General features: G+C 41.6%; 1 protein-coding gene across 16 annotated transcripts in view; it reads right to left on the reverse strand.

The window, feature by feature from the left end:
• Positions 1 to 25,953, reverse strand: part of si:ch211-285f17.1 (sickle tail protein homolog) — a 422,785-nt gene that overhangs the window by 42,447 nt on the left and 354,385 nt on the right. For all 16 annotated transcript variants that reach the window (XM_060921371.1, XM_060921379.1, XM_060921372.1 and 13 more), the window contains 3 exons: positions 22,047 to 22,213; positions 21,745 to 21,920; positions 12,801 to 12,937 (listed from right to left, as the gene is read on the reverse strand). In XM_060921371.1, the coding sequence (XP_060777354.1) occupies positions 12,801 to 12,937; positions 21,745 to 21,920; positions 22,047 to 22,213 (480 nt within the window). The remainder of the gene's footprint in view (positions 1 to 12,800; positions 12,938 to 21,744; positions 21,921 to 22,046; positions 22,214 to 25,953) is intronic.

Genomic DNA, 25,953 nt, shown 5'->3' on the forward strand with positions numbered 1-25,953 from the left:
TTTCCATGATTTGCAAATCATTGCATTCTGTTTTTATTTATAGTTTACACAGCATCCCAACTTTTTTGGAATTAGGGTTGTAGTTACAACAGTTTTATTAGTCCAGTAGCTTGTTGGAAGGTTGACAGTTGTAACCAGACAACTATTTGACATCAAGTTTGAAATATTAAGATTGCAGAGCTCTAACCCTCAGAGCTCATACACTGCATTCGGTTGAGGAGGATGCTTTCCAGTCGGTTTCCCCCCCGAAGGCTTTTATCCTCCTGGTTTTTTCATAGCGGGCAATGTAACTTTGTATTGTATGCTTTTTTTTTTAATCCCCTGAACAATTTCGTACTCTGCACACTTGTGTAAACAATTATTGTGTAGTTCAATAGCGATTATGAGCATCTTTCTTAGTGTCCTTCCTTAATCTAAAACCAGCACGGATCGATATCAATTATTTCTTATGTCTGATAATATTTGATCGTAACTGTATATTAATGATGTAAAGTGAAAGTGCTGGTTTACTACTGTCCACCAGGCACCCAGCAGAGTCACACCATAATAAATGTGGTGGTGGTGTTTCTTGCGCATGGCATGCGGTGTCAAAGAAAGGAATAAATATGTATTCATAACTGCGATGCGAGCCCTGTGATGACCTGGCGACTTGTCCAGGGTGTACCCTGCCTTTCACCCGTAGTCAGCTGGGATAGGCTCCAGCTTGCCTGCGACCCTGTAGAACAGGATAAAGCGGCTAGAGATAATGAGATGAGATGAACTGCGATGCGGATCTCTTTATTGGTATCACTGTCACAAGACAATGTAGCAATTTATTGATGTGAAATACACTACACAATTCGATGATTCATATGCTATAATATTCTTCTATTCAGTAGGATTTTGTGCCCTTGCATATATTTTGCTCATACACTCATCAGGAACTCACTTTTAGCCAGTGCCTATATATCAGGGTTCTAACTAGATCAAAATATCAGCGTAGTGGCACCAGCCATAATGTTCGGGGGGTTGGGGGCTGCCTTAGACCCCCGTAAGCTCACGGGTTCTACATGCTGAGATGACTTCTAGTGCATTTCCTGGCACTTGCAGGCCTCCCTGAAAGTCAGTCTTTTTTGGCAATATTAATGAGATTTATTTTTTGCCAAAATTTACTGTGATTGTTTTTGATTGAAGACTTATTATAATTAATATTCAACTATATTTGTGACATATTTATGGAATAAGAATAAAACAACCAGTTGATCTTCACTGTGTCAGCTTTATTTTCAATTTCAGCCATTCAATTACAATACATGACTATCCAGATCTAACTCATATCATACCTTCCCCTACTGATCATTACTCTGACGGTTTCAATGCACTGTGTTGAGTCATTAAAAAAATTTTGCCGGACACTGGCTCAAATGACATGCATGGCGCATAAGCGCCTCTTAACATGGAAGGCACTTTACTGTGAACACAGTAGGATCTTCAGATGATTTTTTTTTTGAGGGTGAATATATGTTGAATAATCTGTTATTTGCATTCTACAGGGTAACATGAACTCAACAACAAGAAAAAAAGAATGAGGTCTTTGTTAAAAACTGACGAAGATATGTGGATTTCTATTCTGCAGAAAGACATGGGCACAACGACACATGACCGCATAGAGAAATGGGACCTAAATGGACCCCATTCTTGTCATTTTCAGTGATTATTTTTCATTTCTTAATATTTTAGCCAACCAAATAATGACACCAAATCCTGTCTCATTCCCATCAGCTCCTTCTGTTCTTTCTCTGCCTTCTTTTGTTTCTGTGATTCTTTTTCCTTCCAAATGGTCATGTGGTGTTGTTTGATTTGCTTCCCTCATTCCAGGAATGCGTCATGTGTGAGCTTCCCTTTCTTGCGTGCATCACTGAATGCATCACACAAAGTCATGGACGAGTCTAACTTCAGAATAGCAGTGGGGTGATGTGTTGTTTGCGGTCATTTCAGGGAGACATTTTTCTCATTATCTAAACAGTCAGTAGTATTGCATAGAATTAGTGACCCCTCACACCCTCACTATAGACTGTTCTCCCCTCTGGCCTCTGGAAAGAGGTTCCGCAGCATTAGGTGCAGGACCACCAGGTTCTGTAACAGCTTTCCCCCCAGGTCACCAGACTGCTGAACTCCAAACCCAAACTCTAAACTTCTATTTATAACTTGAACATTCCTAATTCCACAGGTCACTTTATACTATTGCACTTTAAAATATTTTTGCTGCTGCATAATTTAATACACTTCATATTTATTTCTGTGCTGAGCCAAATTGCAACAAAATTTCATTCAGTGTACACTTGTTGCATACTAAATGACAATAAAGGTTGTCCAAGTCTAAGTCTAATATAAAATCCCTTCAAATTTTCATAATATCAGTGAGGTTTCATTATATCTATTTTTCATAGATATACTGAAATCAAAGAAATTATGGCGTGAATCGGCCATATTCCAACCTACCTCCCCCACAAGGATAATTTTTGGCAAACCTCATCAATATTTTGATAGGACAGGGTCACGTGACCTTCCTTATGATGAAATTATGGTGGTATATCCCTGGGATTCCCCTGGAAACCCCATTTACAAACAAGTCAACCCAAAACATCACCGAAACCCGGGCCAAATAGGCAACATACGTGGTCTACTCACTTTGTGGCCAGGCTGTCAGCGTTTAACTCCTCGTATCTCCACGAAGTGTTGACCAATTTTAAATGATTCAAAAATGTTTTATTATTACAGAAATTGCCTTTTAACGGAACTACATTTTATTTGAATAAAATATCAAGAAACGGCACCAAAAGCTGATTAACTGTAACCTGTCGGCTTAAATACGCTGATTCGCTCGTTGGCATAATTTGTGACATCACTAAATACCCTAAACACAGCATAAGGAGGTAAACCAGACTCGCATGATCAATGACTATCTCCACACGGAACTACTCGGGCAGCTATGCACTGGGCGTTTATGTGGATGGGGAGTGGAGCATGTCTGAATGTAGAACATTTGCATGGCGGCGCGCCATCGCCACTGCGTGGGGATAACAAGAGAAAATTAAACAAAAACCACATTTTCAAGATGGACAATTCTTTTTATTCGTGTAGTGGCAACTTTTACAGGCGTGTCGGCAATATTATGGGCGTAGCGGTAAGGAAACACTGCATATCGGCCAAATATGCTGAAAGGCCTAGTTAGAAATATATATGCGTGTATGTGTGTGTGTATATATATATATATATATATATATATACACATACATACACACACACATACACATACATACACACACATACACGCACACACACACACTCAAGGATGTGCTGTAGCCCTGTGATTGGATGATGATTATTTAATTGACGAAGACAAGTTATCTACTGATAAAGTAAATGGGTGATGAAGCATTACATCACTGATTTAGACTACACTCCTGTATGAAAGAAGAGAGACATTATGTGCACTGCAAAAATGATATCTTAGCAAGTGAAAATATCTTGAAAATAGTTGAAATGATCTAGCATTTCCTATTAGAAGAATACAAGACACTAATTCTGAGATTATTAAACCTTGTTCTAGATTGCAACCAACTTATTCTAAGATGTCTCATCAAGTAAAAATATCTGTCCATGCAGCAAGATAATTTCATGAGTATTAAGTAATTTTCTCCTGAAATTCAGTTTTCAATTTTTTGCAGTGTACCATTACATCACCTGTCAGGATCATAGTCTTATGAAAAGAAGGGGGGGGGGGGACATTACTTACTTGTCCACATAACCTTTATTAAGCACAGAGCAGAATGTGCAAGTGGAGATAAATCTCAAGGATTTAACTAACCAAAACAAGTAGCAATCAGACCAGCCCGTACCCATTCAACGCACGCCAAATAAATATCTCTATCACAGAAAAAAATTAGGTGTACAGTTTAAAAAAAAAGGATTTTTAACATTGTTTATTTTGCACAAACTCTAAATAATTGTCTTTTGCAGCATTTGGCACCTATAGAAATTTATGATAATTTACATAATATTCTAAATGTACATCTGAAAACTGGTCCGAGGATTTTTGATGTCAAAATACTAGGTGATTGTGAATCTCAATAATTATCAAAAGCATGTTGACATTTATAAACATTATCTTTAATCAGTTCTAAGGAGGTCAAAACTAATTTACACATACAGTTCTAAAAACCATAAATCACTTGCATGGTTTCACACAAAAACTGAAAAGCATATACAGACAACAAAGCCATGTGACACACAAATTGGCCACTGGGTCTGCTGTCCCCCCCCCACACACACACCACACACACACACACACACACACACACAAGTACATTGCAGGAAAAAACGAGACTAATAGCAATCCTGGATACCACATTCTTTTTCCTTGTAATCCTTTGGCAGAACACAAAAATTGGCCTTTAGGACCATTTAGCCACACCCACTTAAATTTATGACAAGTTGTATAAATACTAAATATATTTGAGTTTTAGGATTTTTTGGTCTATGAGGATGTACATACATATAAAGCTACTCCTGACTATATGCAGAAACCCTCATGACAGGAAAGCATCATCAGAATCAGGTGAAACATTTCTTTCTTTGTGCAGAACTTCAGCAAAGTGGTATTGGAGATTTTTTTTTTGGCAACCCACTCATAAAAGTGCCAAATGAACCATTTTGTTTGATTCTACTTCATGCTGTCATTGGCAGCAAAGTTCTTCTGAGACCTTTTGACATGCTCCACATTCTCCACAACAAGCAGTATCATGAACAAGCTACTGGGCTTTTAAAGGGAAGTTGCTTACCGTATTTGGAAAAATTTTTTTTATCCCCCCTCCAATTTTCCCCTAATTTAGTCATGGCCAATTCCCACCCACCAGACCTCTCCAACTTGTGAGGGCAAAAGCTGTCACATGCTTCCTCTAAGGCAGCCGACTGCATCTTTTCCCCCCAAACTGCTGCTCATGCAGTATAGGAGGTATTGTAATACACATTGAGGAAAGTGCTTTCCACTCACCTCCACACACATGAGCTCACAGATGCCCATGATTGGCCAATGTCTCTGTAATTGACATGGCCATGGATTGCTGTGGCATCATTATTATCTGAACTCGATCTCCAGAGGACAGGTTGAATGTTTTTCCACTGTGCCACTCGGGAGCCCCTTGAGGGCATTTCTTTATGTAAACGAGTATCGCCGTGCCAAATATAGCAGTTTTAATATGTATAGGATTGATCCATATGCCTGTGAGTATTACACAATGCCATTATCTGGATGTGGCAGTGGGGGCGTGGTCAAGCATCAGCTGTGAACAGCAAGGAGTCAGGTTAAATCAGTAGGTAACATGTAATGAGGTGCACCTGTGTCTAATTACTGGCTGTCTATTGGCTGTCTGAAAATAAAAAGAGCACACCTGTTCTGAAGCCTGCTTCTAGTTCCTCTGTTTCACACAAATTAAATAGTTGCTACACTGGTGCCGCAACCCAGGATCTGAGGAATGAATGCTGCCATGGAGTCCAAACCAGTTGGAAAGCTCCTCCAAACACTCACCAATGACCTCCAGCGCCAGCAGCATGCCCTTGTTGTGCTGTCAGTCGATCAGGGGCAGTGCTTCCGGGCTCTACTCGAAGCCCAGGCAGAAGACTGGCAGGTGATATGTAGCTGGATCCAGTCAATGGGTGCTCCAGCTGTCATCCCTTGAGCCTTCCTTGAGCTGTTCGAGCATGTCACGGAGGCAAGCTCATGGCCAAACTTACAGTGGGTGGCTCGCCTATTGCTGCTCCTGTCGGGGGAAGCCCAGCTTGCAGCTCGGCAGCTCCTAGCCACCAGCATACTGAAGTACCCCAACCTGAAGCGAGCCATCCTCCAGTGGGTCGGTCACGGCCCAGAAGAGCAGCACCAGTGCTTTCGCTCACTGGCATACGGCGAAGTGGGCCAGCCATTTGCGTTCAAGCAACAACTCCGGGACACCTGCTGACAGTGGCTGCTGGCAGACAAGTGCGATGTCGAGTCCATCATTGAGCGAGTGACACTGGAGCAGTTCATCATCCAATTGCCAAGCAAGATGTCCACATGGATCCGGTGTCACTGAGCGGTGTTGCTGGAGGAGGCGTTCTGGCTGGCCAAGGACCACCTGATAGTGTTTCCAGGAGCAAGCGCCCCCACAGGTATGTGCCCTCTCTCTCTCACTTTCTCCCTCTCTCTCTCCTCGCCCCTCCCCTACCCCAGCCCCGTGGAAATGGGGGGCCAATTCTCCTGAAACCCACTCCCCGCACTCGTGTCTGTCCTCGTGTGTCTTCTCTCCCTTCTCCTTCTGTGTCCGTGCCACCATTAACCCCCTCTCTTTCCCACCAGAACTGAAAATGAACCCAGGCAGGTCTGTTGGTGTGGAGGGAAGGCGGGGACTCGGCGCTTCCACAAGGAGGCAGGGCTACTGATTCACGTCTCCGTTGCACCACAGGCTTCCCCTGATCAAGCGAGGGCATACAGGATAGTAGTGAATATTCAAGGGGGTGCACATCAGGCTTTGGTGGACTGTGGTTGTAATCAGACCTCCATCAAAGCCTGATTCAATGCGGGGTACTGGGAAATGCATGGTTGGTGAAGGAGAGGTGTGTGCATGGTGATGTACACAAATATCTGCTAATGCCCATTACTATTCACTTCCGGGGAGAAAAACATAGTGTGGAGGCGTCTTTTAGTCTGAGCCTCACCCACCCACTGATCTTGGGAACAGACCTTAATGAAAAACCTTAATGAAACAGTTAGTAGTAGGTGGGTCCTGCAGTAGCACATCATGGGGGAATCCCACCACAACGTTAGCTGGGGAGGCAGTCCCAGGGCCATCCGCATCAGCTCCACGTCATGATGACACAGATAGGGAGGAGAGCTCTCCTCTCTCTCTGGGGAATCCCTTAAGGGATTTCCCATTGGAGCAGGTGTGTGATGAGTCTCTGAGACACACTTTTGACCAAGTGAAAGTAATTGGTCAAATCCTACATCCTAACATTGCACTCTCCTTCTCGTGTTTTTGTATTATTAAGGATAGGCTATATCGAGTGACGGAGGATGCTCAAAATAAAAAATAAAAAAAAGACACAGCTGCTGGTCCCAAAGAGTCATAGGGAACTTTTATTCCATGCGGTTCATCATAATCCTATGGCTGGGCAATTAGGGCAGAATAAAACACTAAATCATCTCATGGCCCATTTCTACTGGCCAGGGATTTGTGCCGATGTCCACAGGTGATGTGCAGCATGTCGCAAATACCAGCTGGTAAATCCAGCAGCCACACCAAAAGCACCACTGCGCCCATTACCATTAATTAAGATCCCCTTCAAAAGAATTGGCATGGATCTCATTTGGCCATTAGATCGTTCTGCATGCGGGTACCACTTTATATTGGTCATAGTAGATTATGCAATGTGATATCCAGAAGCAGTGCCTCTCTGCAATTTTTCAGCATGCAGTGCTGCAGAAGCGCTCTTCCACATTATCTCCCAAGTCGGGATTCTGAAAGAAATCCTGACTGATCAAGGCACTACTTTTTTTTGTCATGCACACTGCACGAATTGTACAAATCATTGGGGATTAAATCAATTTGTACTAGCGTTTATCATCCGCAAAAGGACGGGCTGGTTAAATGATTTAACCAAACACTTAAAAATATGATTCATAAGTTTGTTCATGGGGATGCTAAAAACTGGGACAGGTGGCTAGACCCTCTGTTGTTTGCAATGCGCGAGGTCCCACAAGCCTCCACCAGGTTTTCCCCATTGGAATTGCTGTATGGGTGCAAGCCCCATGGTGTATTAGACATCATTACAGAAAATTGGAAGGAGGGGCCTTCTCAAAGCAAAAATGAAATTCAATATGTTCTTGACCTGAGAGCAAAACTCTACATACTGGGTCACATAAGCCAGGAGAATTTGCTACAGGCCCAAGAACATCAAGCTCTCCTGTGCAACAGAGGGGCACGGCTAAGGGAATTTGCACCGAGAGATAAAGTCCTCGTTTTACTGCCCACTTCAAGCTCAAAATTGCTCGCCAAGTGGCAAGGGCCCTTTAAGTCACATGATGAATTGGGGAGGTTGACTATGAGGTCAAATGTCCAGATAGGGGAGATGCATGTCAAATTTACCACCTCAATTTCCTGAAACCATAGAGAGAGGAGGTTCCTGTGGCTCTGGCAACAGTAGTTCTGGAGAGGGCGGAGCTGGGGCCGGAGGCAAGTCTAAAAAGTGCGGCCCAATTTACCCTGATCCCCTGTGGAGACCACCTCTCACTATCCCAGAGAGAACAGGTGCAGCATCTACAACATCTTAGGGCGGTCCTGAGGTTGCTGAAGCATGTTGGGCTCCTGAAAAAGTGTGCAATTGGACGGGTGGAAGAACAGTATCTGGGCTTCCACTTGGGTCATGGACATGTACATCCCCAAATAGATAAGACTGCAGTGATTGCAGCCTGCCCAAGACCTAAGACCCAAAAGTGGGTGAGGCAGTTCCTGGGGCTGGCTGGCTATTATAGGCGATTCGTGCCTAACTTTTTGGATGTCACCAGCCAGCTGACTGACCTCACTAAAAAGGGGGCACCAGATCTGGTCCAGTGGATGGAGCTGTGTGAACAGGCTTTTGATTAGGTAAAGGTGGTTTTGTGTGGGGGCCCACTGTTGCATTCTCCTGGCTTTTCTCTCCCTTTTGTTTTACAGACTGGCACATCAGACAGAGGGCTGGGGGCCATTTTGTCCCAGGTGGTGGAGGGGGAGGAGCGTCCAGTGCTGTACATCAGCCGCAAGCTCTCCATGTGAGAGGCAAAGTACAGCACCATAGAAAAGAAGTGTCTGGCCATCAAGTGGGCGGTCCTCACTCCAGTACTACCTGCTAGGATGCCCATTCACCCTCTGTTCTGACCATACCCCGCTCCAGTGGCTCCACTGCATGAAGGATACCAATGCGTGGATCACTCGTTGGTATCTGGCCCTTCAGCCCTTTAAATTCGAGGTGGTCCACAGGCCAGGGACACAGATTGGGGGGGGGGGGGGGTGGGGGTGTCAGCTGCAAGCCGGACGGCTCCCCGACCTGAGTCGGGGTAACGGGGGCATGGTCAAGCGTCGGCTGTGAATGGTGAGGAGTCAGGTTGAACCAGTAGGTAAAATGTGATGAGGTGCACCTGTGTCTAATTACTGGCTGTCTATTAACCTGTGTCTGTGTGTGTCTTTCAGACAGCCAGGAATGAGAGAGCGCGCTGTAGCACCCCATCGCGTGTGTGTAGTGTGTTTAGGTCAGTATAAGTCACTGAAAAGTGTGAAAATAAAAAGAGCACACCTGGTCTGAAGCCTGCTTCCACTTCCTCTGTTTCCCACAAATTAAAGTACCGGTATTGTTACACTGGATCCTTTTGTCTTCAAAATATTTGAAGCTGTTTTTTGGAATCAGATTTAAACCACAAGTGGAGGTGGTCAATACCAAAGATTTTGTTGTCATTTTTACAGGTTAACCCTACTACTAAATAAAAATAAATACTGCAGCCTTAGAGGAATTCTTCCTTTTCCATTTTCACCTGTGCACATGTTGAACCCAGTAGATTGCAATGCACTTACTGTATCAGCTTGTGACCAGGGTCAGAGATACAGGTATTATGTCCTCCAAAGTTGTCTCCTTTTGCTCCTTTCTACCTCTCTGAGTGTGCTTTCTTCTACATAGGCTTGAGGTGTTAAGCCTTGGACATAATAATGTCATTTTATATACTTCTCACGCTCTGGGTGATCTGTTTAAAACGTGTTTGGTTTGTTTTACCACCTTAACACATTTTGGTTATTCTGTTCAATGGAAACAGAGTTCAAAGTCTAAATAAGGTTATTCAAATGTTTACAAGTGATCTATTCTGGGAGACATTTCAACCAGTGTCCTGCACTAGTGCACGGAGACGTATTCGTGTGTGATAGTGACATCTGTCTAGGGTGATCTGATTCCAAGTGGCAGCCAAGAAGGATAACCATTCACATCTGGCATTATCATTATGTGTTTCAAATGTGTCTTCAGGAACCACTTGATCACATTTCGACAGTAGTAGGGTTTTGCCAAATCTGTCAAAGGCAATAGGAAACTAAAAATCAGACTGCCTTTGTTGATCTCCACACATTTTCTTCTCTACACTTGGGTTTGGTCACCCAAATACAGCATGGTTACTTAAAGCATATATGCAGACTCATGGCCTCACTTTCGTTTATAAATGCCTTGAGACCTCAAGAATGGCACAGGAAGAGTTTTAAGCATTAACAATAAATCTAATATAGTAATTTTTACAATTAAAGTGATTCGTGTAGGTAGCGGCCTGAGTGAATGATCTTGACGTCCGTAATGTCACAGCAGGAAGTCTATCGGTCTCATTGCCATTTCCGCTATACTAAAACACAGAGCTGACTGCAACTCCGGTCCTCCATTTTGAGCTCATTTATCACCATGCCACATAGATGTGTTGTTGGCCGGTGCAGCAACACGACAGAAGGTGGATTTATGTTGCATTCATGGCCATGTTCAAACTGCAAAGATTTGTACGCATTTTGCGAGAAGTTCGTGGGCACATTGGGTGGCTATGAAGTGGTCTCTCCTCTGCTCTGCACATTTTACTGAAGACTCGTACAAGACCTCTGGTCTGTTGAAGAGCGTTGGCTATAAGCCCGTATTGAAAGAAGGTGCAGTATCAACAATTAAAGAAAAATCCAAGAAAAGGAAAGTCTCATCTCATCTCATTATCTCTAGCCGCTTTATCCCTCTACAGGGTCGCAGTCAAGCTGGAGCCCATCCCAGCTGACCACGGGCGAAAGGCGGGGCACACCCCGGACAAGTCGCCAGGTCATCACAGGGCTGACACATAGACACAGACAACCATTCACACTCACATTCACACCTACGGTCAATTTAGAGTCACCAGTTAACCTAACCTGCATGTCTTTGGACTGTGGGGGAAACCGGAGCACCCGGAGGAAACCCACGCGGACACGGGGAGAACATGCAAACTCCACACAGAAAGGCCCTCGCCGGCCCCGGGGCTCGAACCCAGGACCTTCTTGCTGTGAGGCGACAGCGCTAACCACTACACCACCGTGCCGCCCGAAAAGGAAAGTATTTATTTTATTTATTTTTTATTTTTTTAAAGGAAAGTGAGTTCAGTTGCACCAGTCCTCCCAGAGTGAGCTGAGGGTTGTTGCTAAACCCCGGGATGGAACGGGATGGGACATATAGCTCGGGCAGTGACCTCCCTACAGTTGTTGCTAAAACCGGTGACATCCCGCTCCGTCCCGTGTTTTAGTAATTGCCTGAGCCCAGCAGTAATGGCGGACTACACATTATGAAGAAAAGTGAATGAGTGGAGCAGCCGTTTTATTTCTAAACTGGATATTACTGCCATCTCGCCTTTACGTGGAAGAAGTGAATAAATGGAGAACTGAACAAATGACTGAAAGTCAGATTGTTTCAAAAACAATCGGCCTTCAAGAAGCGAGAACACAGACGGGTAAGCTCTGACTCTCATTTGGATAAAAAAAACAAAACACCACTCGTTGTTTACCTTCATTTAGATTAATACATGTAACTTGTATTGTGTATTTAAGTTACCGGTATAAGATTATTTAATTTGCTTCAGAATGTGATTGTCTCAGTTCATCTAATTATTTAATTAGCCTTTTATGTTTTATCAGTGAAAATGCATGCATGTACATGTTGCATAAGTTATAACACCCATCTTTTTTTAATGAGAGTCAACCCACAATCAATGAAGTCAAATCAGTCTTAGTTGAGCAAGTTAGTAACGGCATTTCTTACTTTCACCATAAATTTTTATTTATATGACTTTGGTCTATAGCTGTAAAAGGCCTCGGCCTTAAAACCAGTTCCTGCTGCGACGTCATGCACTCAGGGCTGGCTGGCTCAGCAGGACAGCTCGAATGCCAACCTTGCAGTCAATTTTAACTCTCAAATATATACTGTATATATACTTTTATTCCCATTTATGCAGCATACAAGAGTCAAGGATGGAGATACTATCCACTCAGAAATGTATTTAAAAATAAAGGCTCTGCATATCTGCTTTAAGTATGGCACAGTTCACTTGTAGGGGAAACAATAACAGCATGGAGGATTCAGTGTAATCTGAGGAGTTGCAGTGTTGTCCAGTGAGAAGCCACTACAAGCTACAAGACTTGTGCTCATGCAGTCAGTGTCTAAATCTCTGAGGAGGAGGAGATAGGCTCATGACATGTTCTCTGCTTCACACTTGACCATATGAACAAATTGCACAAAACACAGTGATGCCCAAGTCAGTTAGGCATACTTGGCTGGCAGATGTGCATCTGGCTCATAGTTGAATCTGGTCCAAGAACTTTCAGACTAAATCATCAAACATAATCAGCTGAGGGTGAGCATCTCTTCCTGGCTTGAACAAAACATTCTCATTTGAGCCTATTTATGACTGGCCTCTCTGAGAACAACTCATTGGCTGCAAAAACAGTGTTGTTAGCATGCATGAACACAAGCACAAGGTGATATCCATGTGTTTCACATTGTCTGGGGGCAGTTCACAGAATCACACAGTTACATAAATAACTACCTTTTTTTTTTTTTTTACCATGAGCAGTCCAATTTTCATGTTATATCTTTTAAAAAGTATACCTTGTTTTAAAAAACCCTGAAGCAAATTTCACATGATACACAACTAGGATTACTTTATAACACTACTGAATCATTCTTGTATATCCTCATTTCCTGGAAATGCAATCTTTTACCTTTGAGTGCTGCCAAACTTTCCCCAACCTTCCTCAGGCCAATTGCTCCTTCCTCAACTTCTTTCAGTGTGATTGCTCTCACAGCTGTGGCTGCATTTGAGTCCCTTCTCACAGACTCTACGTATTGCTCCAGATCCCTGCACACATGTTTAATACATGCTGGTTTATTTACATCAGCAAAAATGCCAGAGAATCATGATTCCAATTTGTTATATGAAAGTCTCAGTAATTCACAGAAAAATACCACACACATCTGATTATACCATATTACAGTCTCAACATTTTTATACCTGAAGATATTTTATCACAAAAATTGTATATCACATTTACTTTAAAAACTTGGGTAGGTACAAAGCTTCTGAGAATTCCTCTTAAAAGTCTACTTCAAGACAGAAAAAGAAAAATCTTACTTAAAAGTTAAGAGCAAATTTTTGTGTTATGTCACAGGAACCCTTAGCAAGGAGTTAGGGTAAATCCTAAGTCTCATGCATGAATTATGCTGCATTTCTGTAAATTGATCAGCTTGCTCCATTTGTGTTATATGAACCAACAGAAGTATATGATAAGGAGATGCTCCAGATATATGCAAAGCAAAATCCCACCAGTGCTGTATTCAGTTTACAAAAAACATCTCAAACATGAATAAACACCAACTCTTTGAGCTTCTTTCTGAAGCTGTAGATGGGACCATGCTGATGCCCTAAAGACTGCATTTTCCAAAAACAGCTTAATTCCCAGGTTTGGGTTCAACTGACAGGTCATGATAAGAAAACAGTTTGCCATTAGATGATAAACAATTAACGCATTGTTTCCTGGCATTTTGCTGGCTGCAGATGAGTGTGACAAAACGTGCCATCAAATTACATGCTATCAAATACAAATCACAAGATTAAAAAAAACCCACAAGAGAATGGTCTACTATTTCCACGTATAACTGACTGTATTAAAACGCATACAAGTTCATTCTATAATCAGTCACTCCAGCAGCACCATTACAGGTATAGAAATGGCCCAGTATCCCACACTCCTGAAAGCATTACAGTGAAAGACAACAACTCCCTATAACATTTGTTATACGTTTAGTGTGCAAGTAATCAGCTAAAAACAAAAATAATTTCAAACTAATGTGTTTATTCATATTCACAATTCACTGGTATGATGCTGCGCTGTTTTACTTTTGAGATCAACAGCCAGATTAATGTAATTTCTCAGACAATTGGACACTGTGTTGCTTCTTATACTGTAGCTGAAATTATTTGATTCCTGATTAATTATATGATATTAAAAAATGATTATGATATAGGATATGAGCTCTGCATCAACTGCAATACATCTTTCCTGTCTTAGTGCTGCCACATTACACTCCAACACTTTACTCTAAAGGTCATTAATTACTGCAGTAATATCTAGCATTCATTTAAGAAACTTTCTGATCACTTGATCATGTTAAACAACCCAATTTTTAAAACTCCATGAATTAACTGGTACAAAAGGACTTGGAATTCCAGAAGGGACTTAAAAACGGACTTTGTAAATAACACTGTAAATGCTAAATCTACAGATCCAGTCAAAAGTTTGAACACACCTACTTAACTCATTCATAGGTTTTTCTGTATTGTGACTATTTTCTACATTGTAGAACAATACTGAAGATATCAAACTATGAAATAATGTATGGAACATATATGGAATTATGTGATTAAAAAATAAGTGCTTAAAAAACCCAAAATGTTTCATATTTTAGATTCTTCAAAGTATCCAGTGTTTACCTTGATGACGCTTTACACACTATTGGCATTAATCTTAACCAGCTTCATTAGGTAGCCACCTGGACTGCTTTTCAATTAACAGGTGTGCCTTGTCAAAAGTTAATTAGTGCAATTTCTTGCCTTCTTAATGTGTTTGAGATCAAACAGTAAATAGTAAAAATACGGTAAATAGCCCTATTCCACAACTATCGTAATTCATTACAATGAATAGCTCTGACTGTCTACCCTTCATATGAGCCCTGGGTTTTGCCTGTGAAGGCTGCATTACATGTGTTGTTACAATAGATAGCCCAACATGAAGACCAGAGTGCTGTCTATGGAGAAAAGAGCAAGCCATTCTGAAGCTGAGAAAAGAGCAGAGGCATTTCACAATAGAAAATAATGAAAATACAGTAAATAACCCTATTTGCTTCTGCTTCTCTGCTGACTATGTACTCACATAATGGTCTTGACCAACCCAGGCTGTGTACTGTCTAGTTGGGGGATGACTTCGTGTTAGGATTTTATTTTTCTCTCTTTTTAATTGTAATTTGTCAGTGCATTTGTACTGTTGGCTTGTGTTCCTTGGCTATTTGCTGATTGTTATTACTTCAACAGAACATTACACAAAGTGCTATTCTGTCACTTGTTCATTTGACACTAGAATTTTCTTATCTAATAGTTCAGCACTTTTTGTATGTTGCTCTGGATAAGAGAATCTGCTAAATGCCTGTAATGTAATGTAATATTTGACAACTGTAGTAATCCCTATTATGTCAAGAACCACTCAGCTAAGTAAAGAGAAACGACACCCATCATTGCTTTAAGACATGAAGTAACTTAATTCATAAAAATAAAGAACTAGGTGTGTTCAAACTTTTGACTGGTTCTATGTATGCGTTGGCACCTCACTGTATTTTGCATTTTAGGTGGTAATGCACATTCATTAAAGTGCTGATGACACGAACATGACTATGCAATTTCTTAAATAAACTATACAACATGGCAAACATGTTAGATTTCTGTTATAATTACGTGAAAAGAAGCTGTTGTTACGCAAATATCCAACTTTTAATTACACAGTGCAAGAAAACTGGGTCCGTGGCTCGCGGCCATGTTGTGACGTCAGCGGAAGAACACACTACGGTTCACTGGCTGTTCTACTCTGGTTCTACTCAATGGAAATGGCGCATGAAAATGCCGGTGAACTCTCTAGTGCTAGCTCTTCCTCTTCTGGGAGTCTAGAATTGTGTTGATCTCTTCCGAATAGAATCTATGATAGCCTACCCTCTTTACCCTTTGCCTCTCGTTGCTAGGCGGCAGTTACATGAAAGCCGCAAGCTTTCACAAGCAAATACATGACTGATATCATGCCAAATTTATGATTACATTTATGATTATCATGTAGAATCTATAGCTCTACGTACCTTTATCTTATGTCGTTTCACAACACGTGTTCTGACAGGAGGACTGTCTTTGGAGGAGTCGCCGGAATACTGTAGGCAGTGTTGCCAGATACTGTTCAAAACCCACCAAAAGGCACATGAAACTGCCCCAATCTGGGCGGGAAACCTCCCAATCTGGCAACACTGACTGTAAGCACTGCTGATGGTAGTAACACATTTGTGCTGAACTGAACACCCAAGAGATTCTTTTAAGCTGGGAAGGTGCCAAAACAATCCAAATCGAAGTGTTCAGAGCACAGGACGGATGTTGGTGAGTGCGCCTGACTTGCTTCACCCACTTCGCATGCATCTCTGGGAAACTTGAATAAACTTGTAGGCTGGTGCGCAGAGCGCTGGGGGCGGGGTTCAGCCGCGCTGGCTGTCACAGGTGCACCTGAAGCCGTTTCATATTAATTGGCGGATGAGGGTGTCTCAGTCCATAAATTGCAGTGTTTTTGTGTGGTCGTAGTATTTTGCTGAGTACTTGTATACTCATCCGATTACCTTCTGCTCACAGACTGTGATTTATTTAATTAAGCACGTAGCACTTTGCATCTGCTGTCTGGTTTGCCTGTTTATGTATTTTTTTTTTTATCTGGCTCTAATTATGTTTTTATTGATGACTTTGTAAAAATAAAATATTTTCTTAACTTTTATTCTCCTGTTTCCCTGATTTCCGTGTGACTAGTTGCCCATAGAACCTGTGGTGGCATTTATAGCCACTGGTATAAATTGGGTCTCTTTACAAACTTACCCCATCCTTGTGGGTTTTGGAGCAAAAGCCGGAAACACAACGCGAAGGCATAATAACTTATATATATAAAATAATACTAATAATGATAAACTGAACATCTGTCGCATCAACAACAAACTGGTAAGTTAGGAGGAAGGTTCTTTCGCTGACGTCATATAGCTCCTCCTCCTCTTTCGTCTCCTGGGTGCTGCAGCCCTGTCAAATTTGCCCAAATAGCCGCGTTTTTTATCATAACTTGTAAAATAGGCGCCTTCGTGAATTAATATATGGATCATCGGGAATTACTTTTTATGTTATAAAACATCGCCAAAGATGTCAAAAACGTGTCATCAGCACTTTAAGGCAAACACAGGAAACCAGATAACGTGCTATTTTCCAGACATGAAAAACACCATTAGACTGTTAGTAAATTGTCCTGCACATGTTTTACACACCTTCAGTGTCGAAATGCAATGACATTTTTTTCCCCACTCTCGAGGGCATGCAAACAACATTTCACTCCAGACTCACGGTGTGATTTGATTTTATTAAAATGAAACGGAGGGCCCTCACTTGTAGGTTAAGCAATATTTGCAAGCATGCGGTTGCCTCTAAACACTGGTAGAACATCTGCATACTGCCCAGTGCATATGTGGCAATGTACAGTGGTGCTTGAAAGTTTGTGAACCCTTTAGAATTTTCTATATTTCTGCATAAATATGACCTAAAATGTCATCAGATTTTCACACAAGTCCTAAAAGTAGATAAAGAGAACCCAGTTAAACAAATGAGACAAAAATATTATACTTGGTCATTTATTTATTGAGGAAAATGATCCAATATTACATCTTTGTGAGTGGCAAAAGTATGTGAACCTCTAGGATTAGCAGTTAATTTGAAGGTGAAATTAAAGTCACGTGTTTTCAATCAATGGGATGACAATCAGGTGTGAGTGGGCACCCTCTTATGTAAGGAACAGGGATCTATCAAAGTCTGATCTTCACAACACATGTTTGTGGAAGTGTATCATGGCACGAACAAAGGAGATTTCTGAGGACCTCAGAAAAAGTGTTGTTGATGCTCATCAGGCTGGAAAAGGTTACAAAACCATCTCTAAAGAGTTTGGACTCCACCAATCCACAGTCAGACAGATTGTGTACAAATGGAGAAAATTCAAGCCCATTGTTACCCTCCCCAGGAGTGGTCGACCAACAAAGATCACCCCAAGAGCAAGGTGTGTAATCATCGGCGAGGTCACAAAGGACCCCAGGGTAACTTCTAAGCAACTGAAGGCCTCTCTCACATTGGCTAATGTTAATGTTCATGAGTCCACCATCAGGAGAACACCGAACAACAATGGTGTGCATGGCAGGGTTGCAAGGAGAAAGCCACTGCTCTCCAAACAGAACATTGCTGCACGTTTGCAGTTTGCTAAAGATCACGTGGACAAGCCAGAAGGTTATTGGAAAATGTTTTGTGGACGGATGAGACCAAAATAGAATTTTTGGTTTAAATGAGAAGCGTTATGTTTGGAGAAAGGAAAACACTGCATTCCAGCATAAGAACTTTATCCCATTTGTGAAACATGGTGGTGGTAGTATCATGGTTTGGGCCTGTTTTGCTGCATCTGGGCCAGGACGGCTTGCCATCATTGATGGAACAATGAATTCTGAATTATACCAGCGAATTCTAAAGGAAAATGTCAGGACATCTGTCCATGAACTGAGTCTCAAGATAAGCCGGGTCATGCAGTAAGAAAACAATCCTAAGCACACAGGTCGTTCTACCAAAGAATGGTTAAAGAAGAATAAAGTAAATGTTTTGGAATGGCCAAGTCAAAGTCCTGACCTTAATCCAATCGAAATGTTGTGGAAGGACCTGAAGCGAGCAGTTCATGTGAGAAAACCCACCATCATCCCAGAGTTGAAGCTGTTCTGTACAGAGGAATGGGTTAAAATTCCTCCAAGCCGGTGTGCAGGACTGATCAACAGTTCCTGGAAACATTTAGTTGCAGTTATTGCTGCACAAGGGGGTCACAGTAGATACTGAAAGCAAAGGTTCACATACTTTTGCCACTCACAGATATGTAATATTGGATCATTTTCCTCAATAAATAAATGACCAAGTATAATATTTTTGTCTCATTTGTTTAACTGGGTTCTCTTTATCTACTTTTAGGACTTGTGTGAAAATCTGATGACGTTTTAGGTCATATTTATGCAGAAATATAGAAAATTCTAAAGGGTTCACAAACTTTCAAGCACCACTGTATTTAAAGCCCAAATAGCTCAGCCAACTTGTATGGCAAGTGGAGTTTTCTTGCTAAATTCCTCATGTGCCTGTGCACTCAAGCCAGTGTTTCCAATCTAAATTCCAAGGAATTTCAAACGATTCTGGTCTGTGGTGTGTTCATGATTGCAGATATGCAAACCATTTCTTAAGAGAATGCGTGACTGTAATCAAGAGACTTAAAATAAGAGCCTCTGGTTCCTTGGTGGAACAAGTTTGAATCCTGACAACGTTAAAGAAGGAATGGCAGTGGGTACACTGACACCTGTGAGCTCATGCATATGGAAGACGGCAGACAGCACTTTCATCTGATTGCATTACTCTTCTCCAAATAACAATATTTAATGACTTAAATGTGTTGAGGGCTTATTAGTTTGTTCTTTTGTATGGCGTGGCAGGGGGGTTTAAGTGCCAACTGTGTAAAACTATCTTCCTAATCATGGTATTTTTTTAAATCATGAAATGTACACACCTTCCCCCCTACCTGAAGTCAATGGTCTTGACATGTCTGAACTGGAGCTACAAGGCTAATGTAATTAACACCAGTTTAGCAATGTGCACACTTGCCTTAAACAGCAACAAGCTCTAAGGATCAAAAACAGGGCTGCATTCTGTATTTTCTTCCACATAGTTTGATTTACACTGGCAGGAAGCATAATTTTCATATTTCCAAAGTATAAATGTGGATTTGAAGATTGCAACTGAGTCAGAAGATAATATAGCTCAAAAGTTATTTATATATAAACCTTTTATTGTACAGTGTGGGAAATAAGGCCATACCGGTGGACATTTACTGGTAATTTTCGCATTTGTCCGTCTGTATTTCAAAAGCATCGGACCGAATGGCCGATAAAAAAAAAAATAATTCGAATGTGTCCGTCTGAATTTCAAAAGCCTCAAACCAGATGGCCCATGAAAAATTGCAAAGATATGGGTCTAAGCTACTTCTAATTTTCTTCCAAATGTTACACTGGGCAAATACATTATGTCATAACACAGCCTATGAAATAGGGGCCCCTATGGGCACGACTTTAAAAATTCATAACTCGCCCATCAATGGTCCTAGCCCCGCCAAAATTTACAGGCATATCCCTCTCGAACAAGCCCAGGCGTGGCCTGATCCGATGTCAGGAGCAAGTGCGGATTGTGGAAAGGTTTAGCACAAGCCCTGTTATTCCCACCTCGGCCTGTTATTTACCCCTGAAACCCCTCTCTCCAGCTGCTCGCGTGTGTGGGGATTTAAAAATTCAATTTTCATTTTGCCTGTGCCTGTAAATTTAAAGTAAGTTAATTACTAAATTTCTTATTGACTTATTATAAACACAGTATAAAAAAAGTCATTGTTGACAAATGTTTCAGGAGTCTTATTATAACACCTATATATGAGTACCAGTAAGTTGTAACCAACTGGAACATCCTTGCCCCCCAACTGGAACGGACCTGTGTGCACTACTGTTTCTTGGGTATAACTTTAAGCATGTTTTTTTTTTTTTTATCTTCTGACATTTTCTTGTACATTATATTCAATTTGTAATGTAATTAGCAACTAATGTCTAGTGTAATTTGGCCTTTGAAGATCATAAAAACGTGCCTGGAAATAGCTGAGAAGCCATCTCCAGGTATCTAAAGCCCTTCAGCTTCCGGGGCCCTAAGGTGGGCCTCGGACCCCTGGCTGCATTGTTCCAGGCCTTTGGCCTGTCATTTGGACAGGCTGAAATTTGGATAGACAAACAACATTTCAGACTTGTCTGTCCTGTGACAGTCTGCTTAAAATTCCTTATTTCCCACACTGCTGCACATTTCTCATCTCATTATCTGTAGCTGCTTTATCCTGTTCTACAGGGTCACAGGCAAGCTGGAGCCTATCCCAGCTGACTACGGGCGAAAGGCAGGGTACACCCTGGACAAGTCGCCAGGTCATCACAGTGCTGCACATTTATTTTCTGGAATTTTATGTGAATGCAAATGTACAAATAATCACAGAGCCAAAGAAAGTTTAAAAGAGCATTGAGTATTGTTCACATTACAGATTGCTAAAGTAGTGGTTATAAGCTTATAGTACATTATAGCTGCATTCAGTTCAAAACAAACAAACAAACAAACAAACAAACTAACTAATAAATAAGCAAGCAAGCAAACGCTGGACATCAACCATGTCTTGTTTTGGCTGACTCGCTACCTTTGAGGTAAAGGGGAAATTGTGTAAATTGCACTTAGCTGAATAGTTCCTTTCAGGGACCTCTTTTCTAATGAAAACACACACACACATGATTCAAAATATTATTTAGGTTTACAAGCTACGGCCATATTGTATGTGTTTATGGTGAGAATTTGGTCACTCATGTTTTCTGCTTCTCCACTGCTTTGAACCAAAATGGCATAAGTTACACCTGAGAGTATCTATACCCCGACATTAGTACCATCTCTCTACAGGTGAAGCTCTGATTCAAAATAGATGGTCTCTGATTCAAAATAAATGGTAACTGACTTCCTCATTTGGTTAAGGGAGCAGATTTATACTAACTTCCATGGATTGACTTCAGCTCCACTCTCTTAAGTATGTATTCTGATGTCTGTTTTGTCCCATTCATTCACGGTAACTGTGAATTTGGTTAGATGTAAATGACATCATAATTTTCTCTGCACTTTATAACCTTGTGGTTAGTGTTTTTGCTACCATTTTCTTCCTCAGTAGGCAGAGTACAACTGAACAGAGTTCTGCTCCTCACCCCAACTGTGTAAGAACCGATTCTTCCATGCGGAGATATTTGTGCCTCTCTTCCTCCACCAGAGCTCGTTGTCTCTGTGCAGGATCCTCCTGTTGTCTCAACACTTCAGCCAGTCTTGCACTGATCTCCTGTTCCACCTGTTTAATCTGAGCACGCACACTTTCCTGATTCTGCAACTGCACAAGGCACACAGTTACAGACACAATAATACAAATACAAAACAGAACAGGTGCAGTGCATGTCACATTTCGTATGCACAAAATGACTGACCCATTTATTTACTGATACTTAATTTACTGTACCTGGAGCTGTCTCATCTGCTGCAACTGGAGGCGTAGCTCAGAGATGTTCTTCCTGAAATGTAGGAGGTTCACCTGTAGAGGGATGGTACTAACGGGATGAGTTGGGACAGAGTTACTCTCAGGTGTAACTTTGGCCATTTTGGTTCCAAGCACTGGAGAAGAACCTCCTGATCAAATAAAGATTTTAAAAAGATTAGGGACCTAATTCTCTCAATAAACATGTAAACTATATGGCCAAAAGTTTGTGGACACTTGACCATCAGACTCGCTTGTTCTTGTGGAACATCCTATTCCAAATTTGGTCCCCCTTTTGCTGCTCTAACAGCCTCCATTTTTCTGAGAAGGCGTTGCACTAGATTTTGGAATGTGGCTGTGAGGCTTTGTGCTCCTTCAGCCACAAGAGCATTAGAGAGGTTGGGCAGTGATGTTGAGAAAGCAAGGCCTGGTGCACAGTCAGTGTTCCAGTTCATCCTAAGAGTGTTGAGGTCAGGGCTCTGTGAAGGCTACTCAATTTCTTCCATTACAATCTTGGCAAACCACGCTTTTATGGACCTTGCTTTGTGCACAGGTGCATTGTCATTCTGGTTGAAGCCCCTTGGTTCCACTGAATTTTGTGTTTCCAATTTTGTGACAAGGGTTTAGGGAAGGCCCAAAAAAATGGGTGTGATTGTCAGGTGTTCACAAACTAAATCAACCTTATATATATGCGCGTGCACACACACACACACACACACACACACACACACACACACACACACACACACACACACCCACCTCTGAAAGTACTGGAATTGTAAGGACAATTATTTTGGTTTTTGTACAACTCAAAACATTTGGGGTTGAGATGAATATAATGACAGATTAGAATTTCAGCTTTCATTTCCTGTTATTTACATTGAGATTTATCAAACAACTTGAGAACATGACACCTCTGATGATAGACCACCCGACTTTTAAGTAAGCTAAATTATAGGACCAGATAGTCTTAAAGAAAATTAAAGTAACTAACACCAAGTTTGTAACCCACTGACATCAACTGTTGCATTTGTCTTTTGTGATGCTTTTCCAGGCTTGTACCACAGCCTCTTTCAGTTGTTGCTTTATCGAGTTTAACTCCTCTTCAGGAGTTAAAATGCACACTAACATGGGATAAGATCTGGTGATTGACTTGGCCAGTCGAAAACCTTCCACTTTTTACCCCGATGAAGTCCTTTGCTGTGTTGGTGTGTGTTTTGGGTCATTGTCTTGCTGCATGATGAAGTTCCTCCCAATTAAATTGGACGCATTTCTGCATAAACTGGGGAGACTATGTTTCTGTAGATTTCTGAATTAATTCTGCTGCTACCATCATGACTCACATCATCAATAAAGATTAGTCAATCTGTTCCAGAAACAGCCATGCAAGCCCGAAGTCATGAGACTACCTTCACCATGCTTGACCGGTGAGCTTGTTTGCTTTGGATCACAAGCACATCTGTTCTTTCTCCACAGTTTGGGAAAAGTTAATATTGGTCTCCTCAATCCATAAAACTCTGTTCAAGAATGTTTGCTCATCTCTGTATTTCTTTGAAAATTCCATTCAGGCCTTCTGATCCTGCCTGCCGATGAGTAGTTTGACTCTTGTGATATGACCTTTATATTTCTGTTCTCTGAGTCTTTGAACTGTGGATTGTGATACCTTCAATTCAATTTTATCTGCATAGCGCTTCTAACAATAGTCATTGTCACGAAGCTATTTTACAGAAATATATAAATTCCAAAATCTATATAGAAATACATAAATTCCATCTTCATGGTTTCTAGGTGCATCTTTAGGCTTTCCATATGGGGCCATCCTCAGCAGGAGTAAAGAGATGAGCGCTCCAACCAGATATAGGGCATCAATATATGGATCCGGCTGGTCCAGACAGTGGAAGTGGTCAGGTTCACTGGTATCTCAGGAGCTGCATGCATAGTGTGACTACCTTCACCTCTGCCCCGTGGAAGTTGTTGGTGCCTTCACTGATTGCTGTTTTTGGATTTTTCTTCACAGCTCTCACATTTCTATCATCCACTGCTGTTGTTTTCCTTGGCCGACTCATTCCATGCCTGATTATTAATGCACTGGTGGTTTCTGTCTTTCAGAACATTCCAAATGGTTGCACCAGCTATGCACAATGCTTGTGCAATGCTTCTGATTAATTTGAAAAATTAATGGAGAAAAATGGCTTGCATTTTTCTCCATAGACAGCTCTCTGGTCTTCATGCTAGTTTATCTGTTTTAATAACAAACGTAATGCAGTCTTCACAGGCAAAACCTAGGGTTCATATGAAGGGTAGACAGTCAAGAGCTATTCATTGTAATGGAATACTATGGTTGTCGCATAGGGCTATTTACTGTATTATTTACTATTTACTCTTTGATGATCTTAAACACATTAAAAATACAAGAAATTCCACTAATTAACTTTTGACAAGACACATCTGTTAATTGAAAAGCATTCCAGGTGACTACCTCATGAAGCTGATTAAGATAATGCCGATAGTGTGCAAAGAGTCATCAAGGTAAACAGTGGCTACTTTGAAGAATCTAAAATATGAACCATTTTGTTTTAAACAGTTTTTTTGTTGACCACATAATTCTGTACATGTTCCATGTTGTTTCATAGTTTTGATGTCTTCAGTATTGCTCTACAATGTAGAAAATAGTCAAAATACAGAAAAAAACACTACGAGTAGGTGTGTTCAAACTTTGGACTGGTACTGTACATATACATACACTCACCATCCACTTTAATAGGAACACCTGCTCCTGTCAGCGCCAATCATATGGCAGCAGCACAATGCATAAAATCATGCAAGTACAGATCAAGAACTTCATCTGGCACCAAGAATCATGCCATAGTTAAAGCCACAGAGATCACATTTTGCTTCATTCTGATGACTAACTCTGAACATTACATTAGATTAGATAGAACTTTATTGATCCCTTTGGGCAGGTTCCCTCAGGGAAATTAAAATTCCAGTAGCATCATTACAGGATAAACGAAGAATAGAAATAGAGAAAAACTTCTAGATAAATTCTCATCCCATCTCATTATCTCTTGCCGCTTTATCCTTCTACAGGGTCGCAGGCAAGCTGGAGCCTATCCCAGCTGACTACGGGCGAAAGGCGGGGTACACCCTGGACAAGTCGCCAGGTCATCACAGGGCTGACACATAGACACAGACAACCATTCACACTCACATTCACACCTACGGTCAACTTAGAGTCACCAGTTAACCTAACCTGCATGTCTTGGGACTGTGGGGGAAACCGGAGCACCTGGAGGAAACCCACGCGGACACGGGGAGAACATGCCAACTCCACACAGAAAGGCCCTCGCCGGCCCCGGGGCTCGAACCCAGGACCTTCTTGCTGTGAGGCGACAGCGCTAACCACTACACCACCGTGCCGCCCTTCTAGATAAATTAAATTATTTAATTTATATATTATATATATTATAATATATATTATAATTATATATTATATATATAATTAAGGAAGGGGGGGGGGGAAAGTCCAGCAGAAGAGGTATTGCACATTATATTGCACATTGTCCAGTATTGCTTATTAGTAAGGCTAGGCTACTGCTCCTTCCCATCCTCTGTCCTCCTGTTACCCCCCTCCCCCCCAGAGAGGAGCTGTACAGCCTGATGGCATGAGGGACAAAGGAGTTTTTAAGTCTGTTAGTCCTGCACTTGGGAAGGAGCATTGTGTCACTGAACAGGCTCCTCTGGTTGCTGATGACGATGTGCAGAGGGTGACCGGCATTGTCCATGATGTTCAGTATTTTGTCCATAGACCTCTTCTCTGCCACCGTCACCAGAGAGTCCAGCTTCATGCCGATCACAGAGCCGGCCCGCCTGATCAGTTTGTCCAGCCTGG

This window comes from Neoarius graeffei, chromosome 5, assembly GCF_027579695.1.
Source record: "Neoarius graeffei isolate fNeoGra1 chromosome 5, fNeoGra1.pri, whole genome shotgun sequence".
Classification (NCBI taxonomy): Eukaryota; Metazoa; Chordata; class Actinopteri; order Siluriformes; family Ariidae; genus Neoarius; species Neoarius graeffei.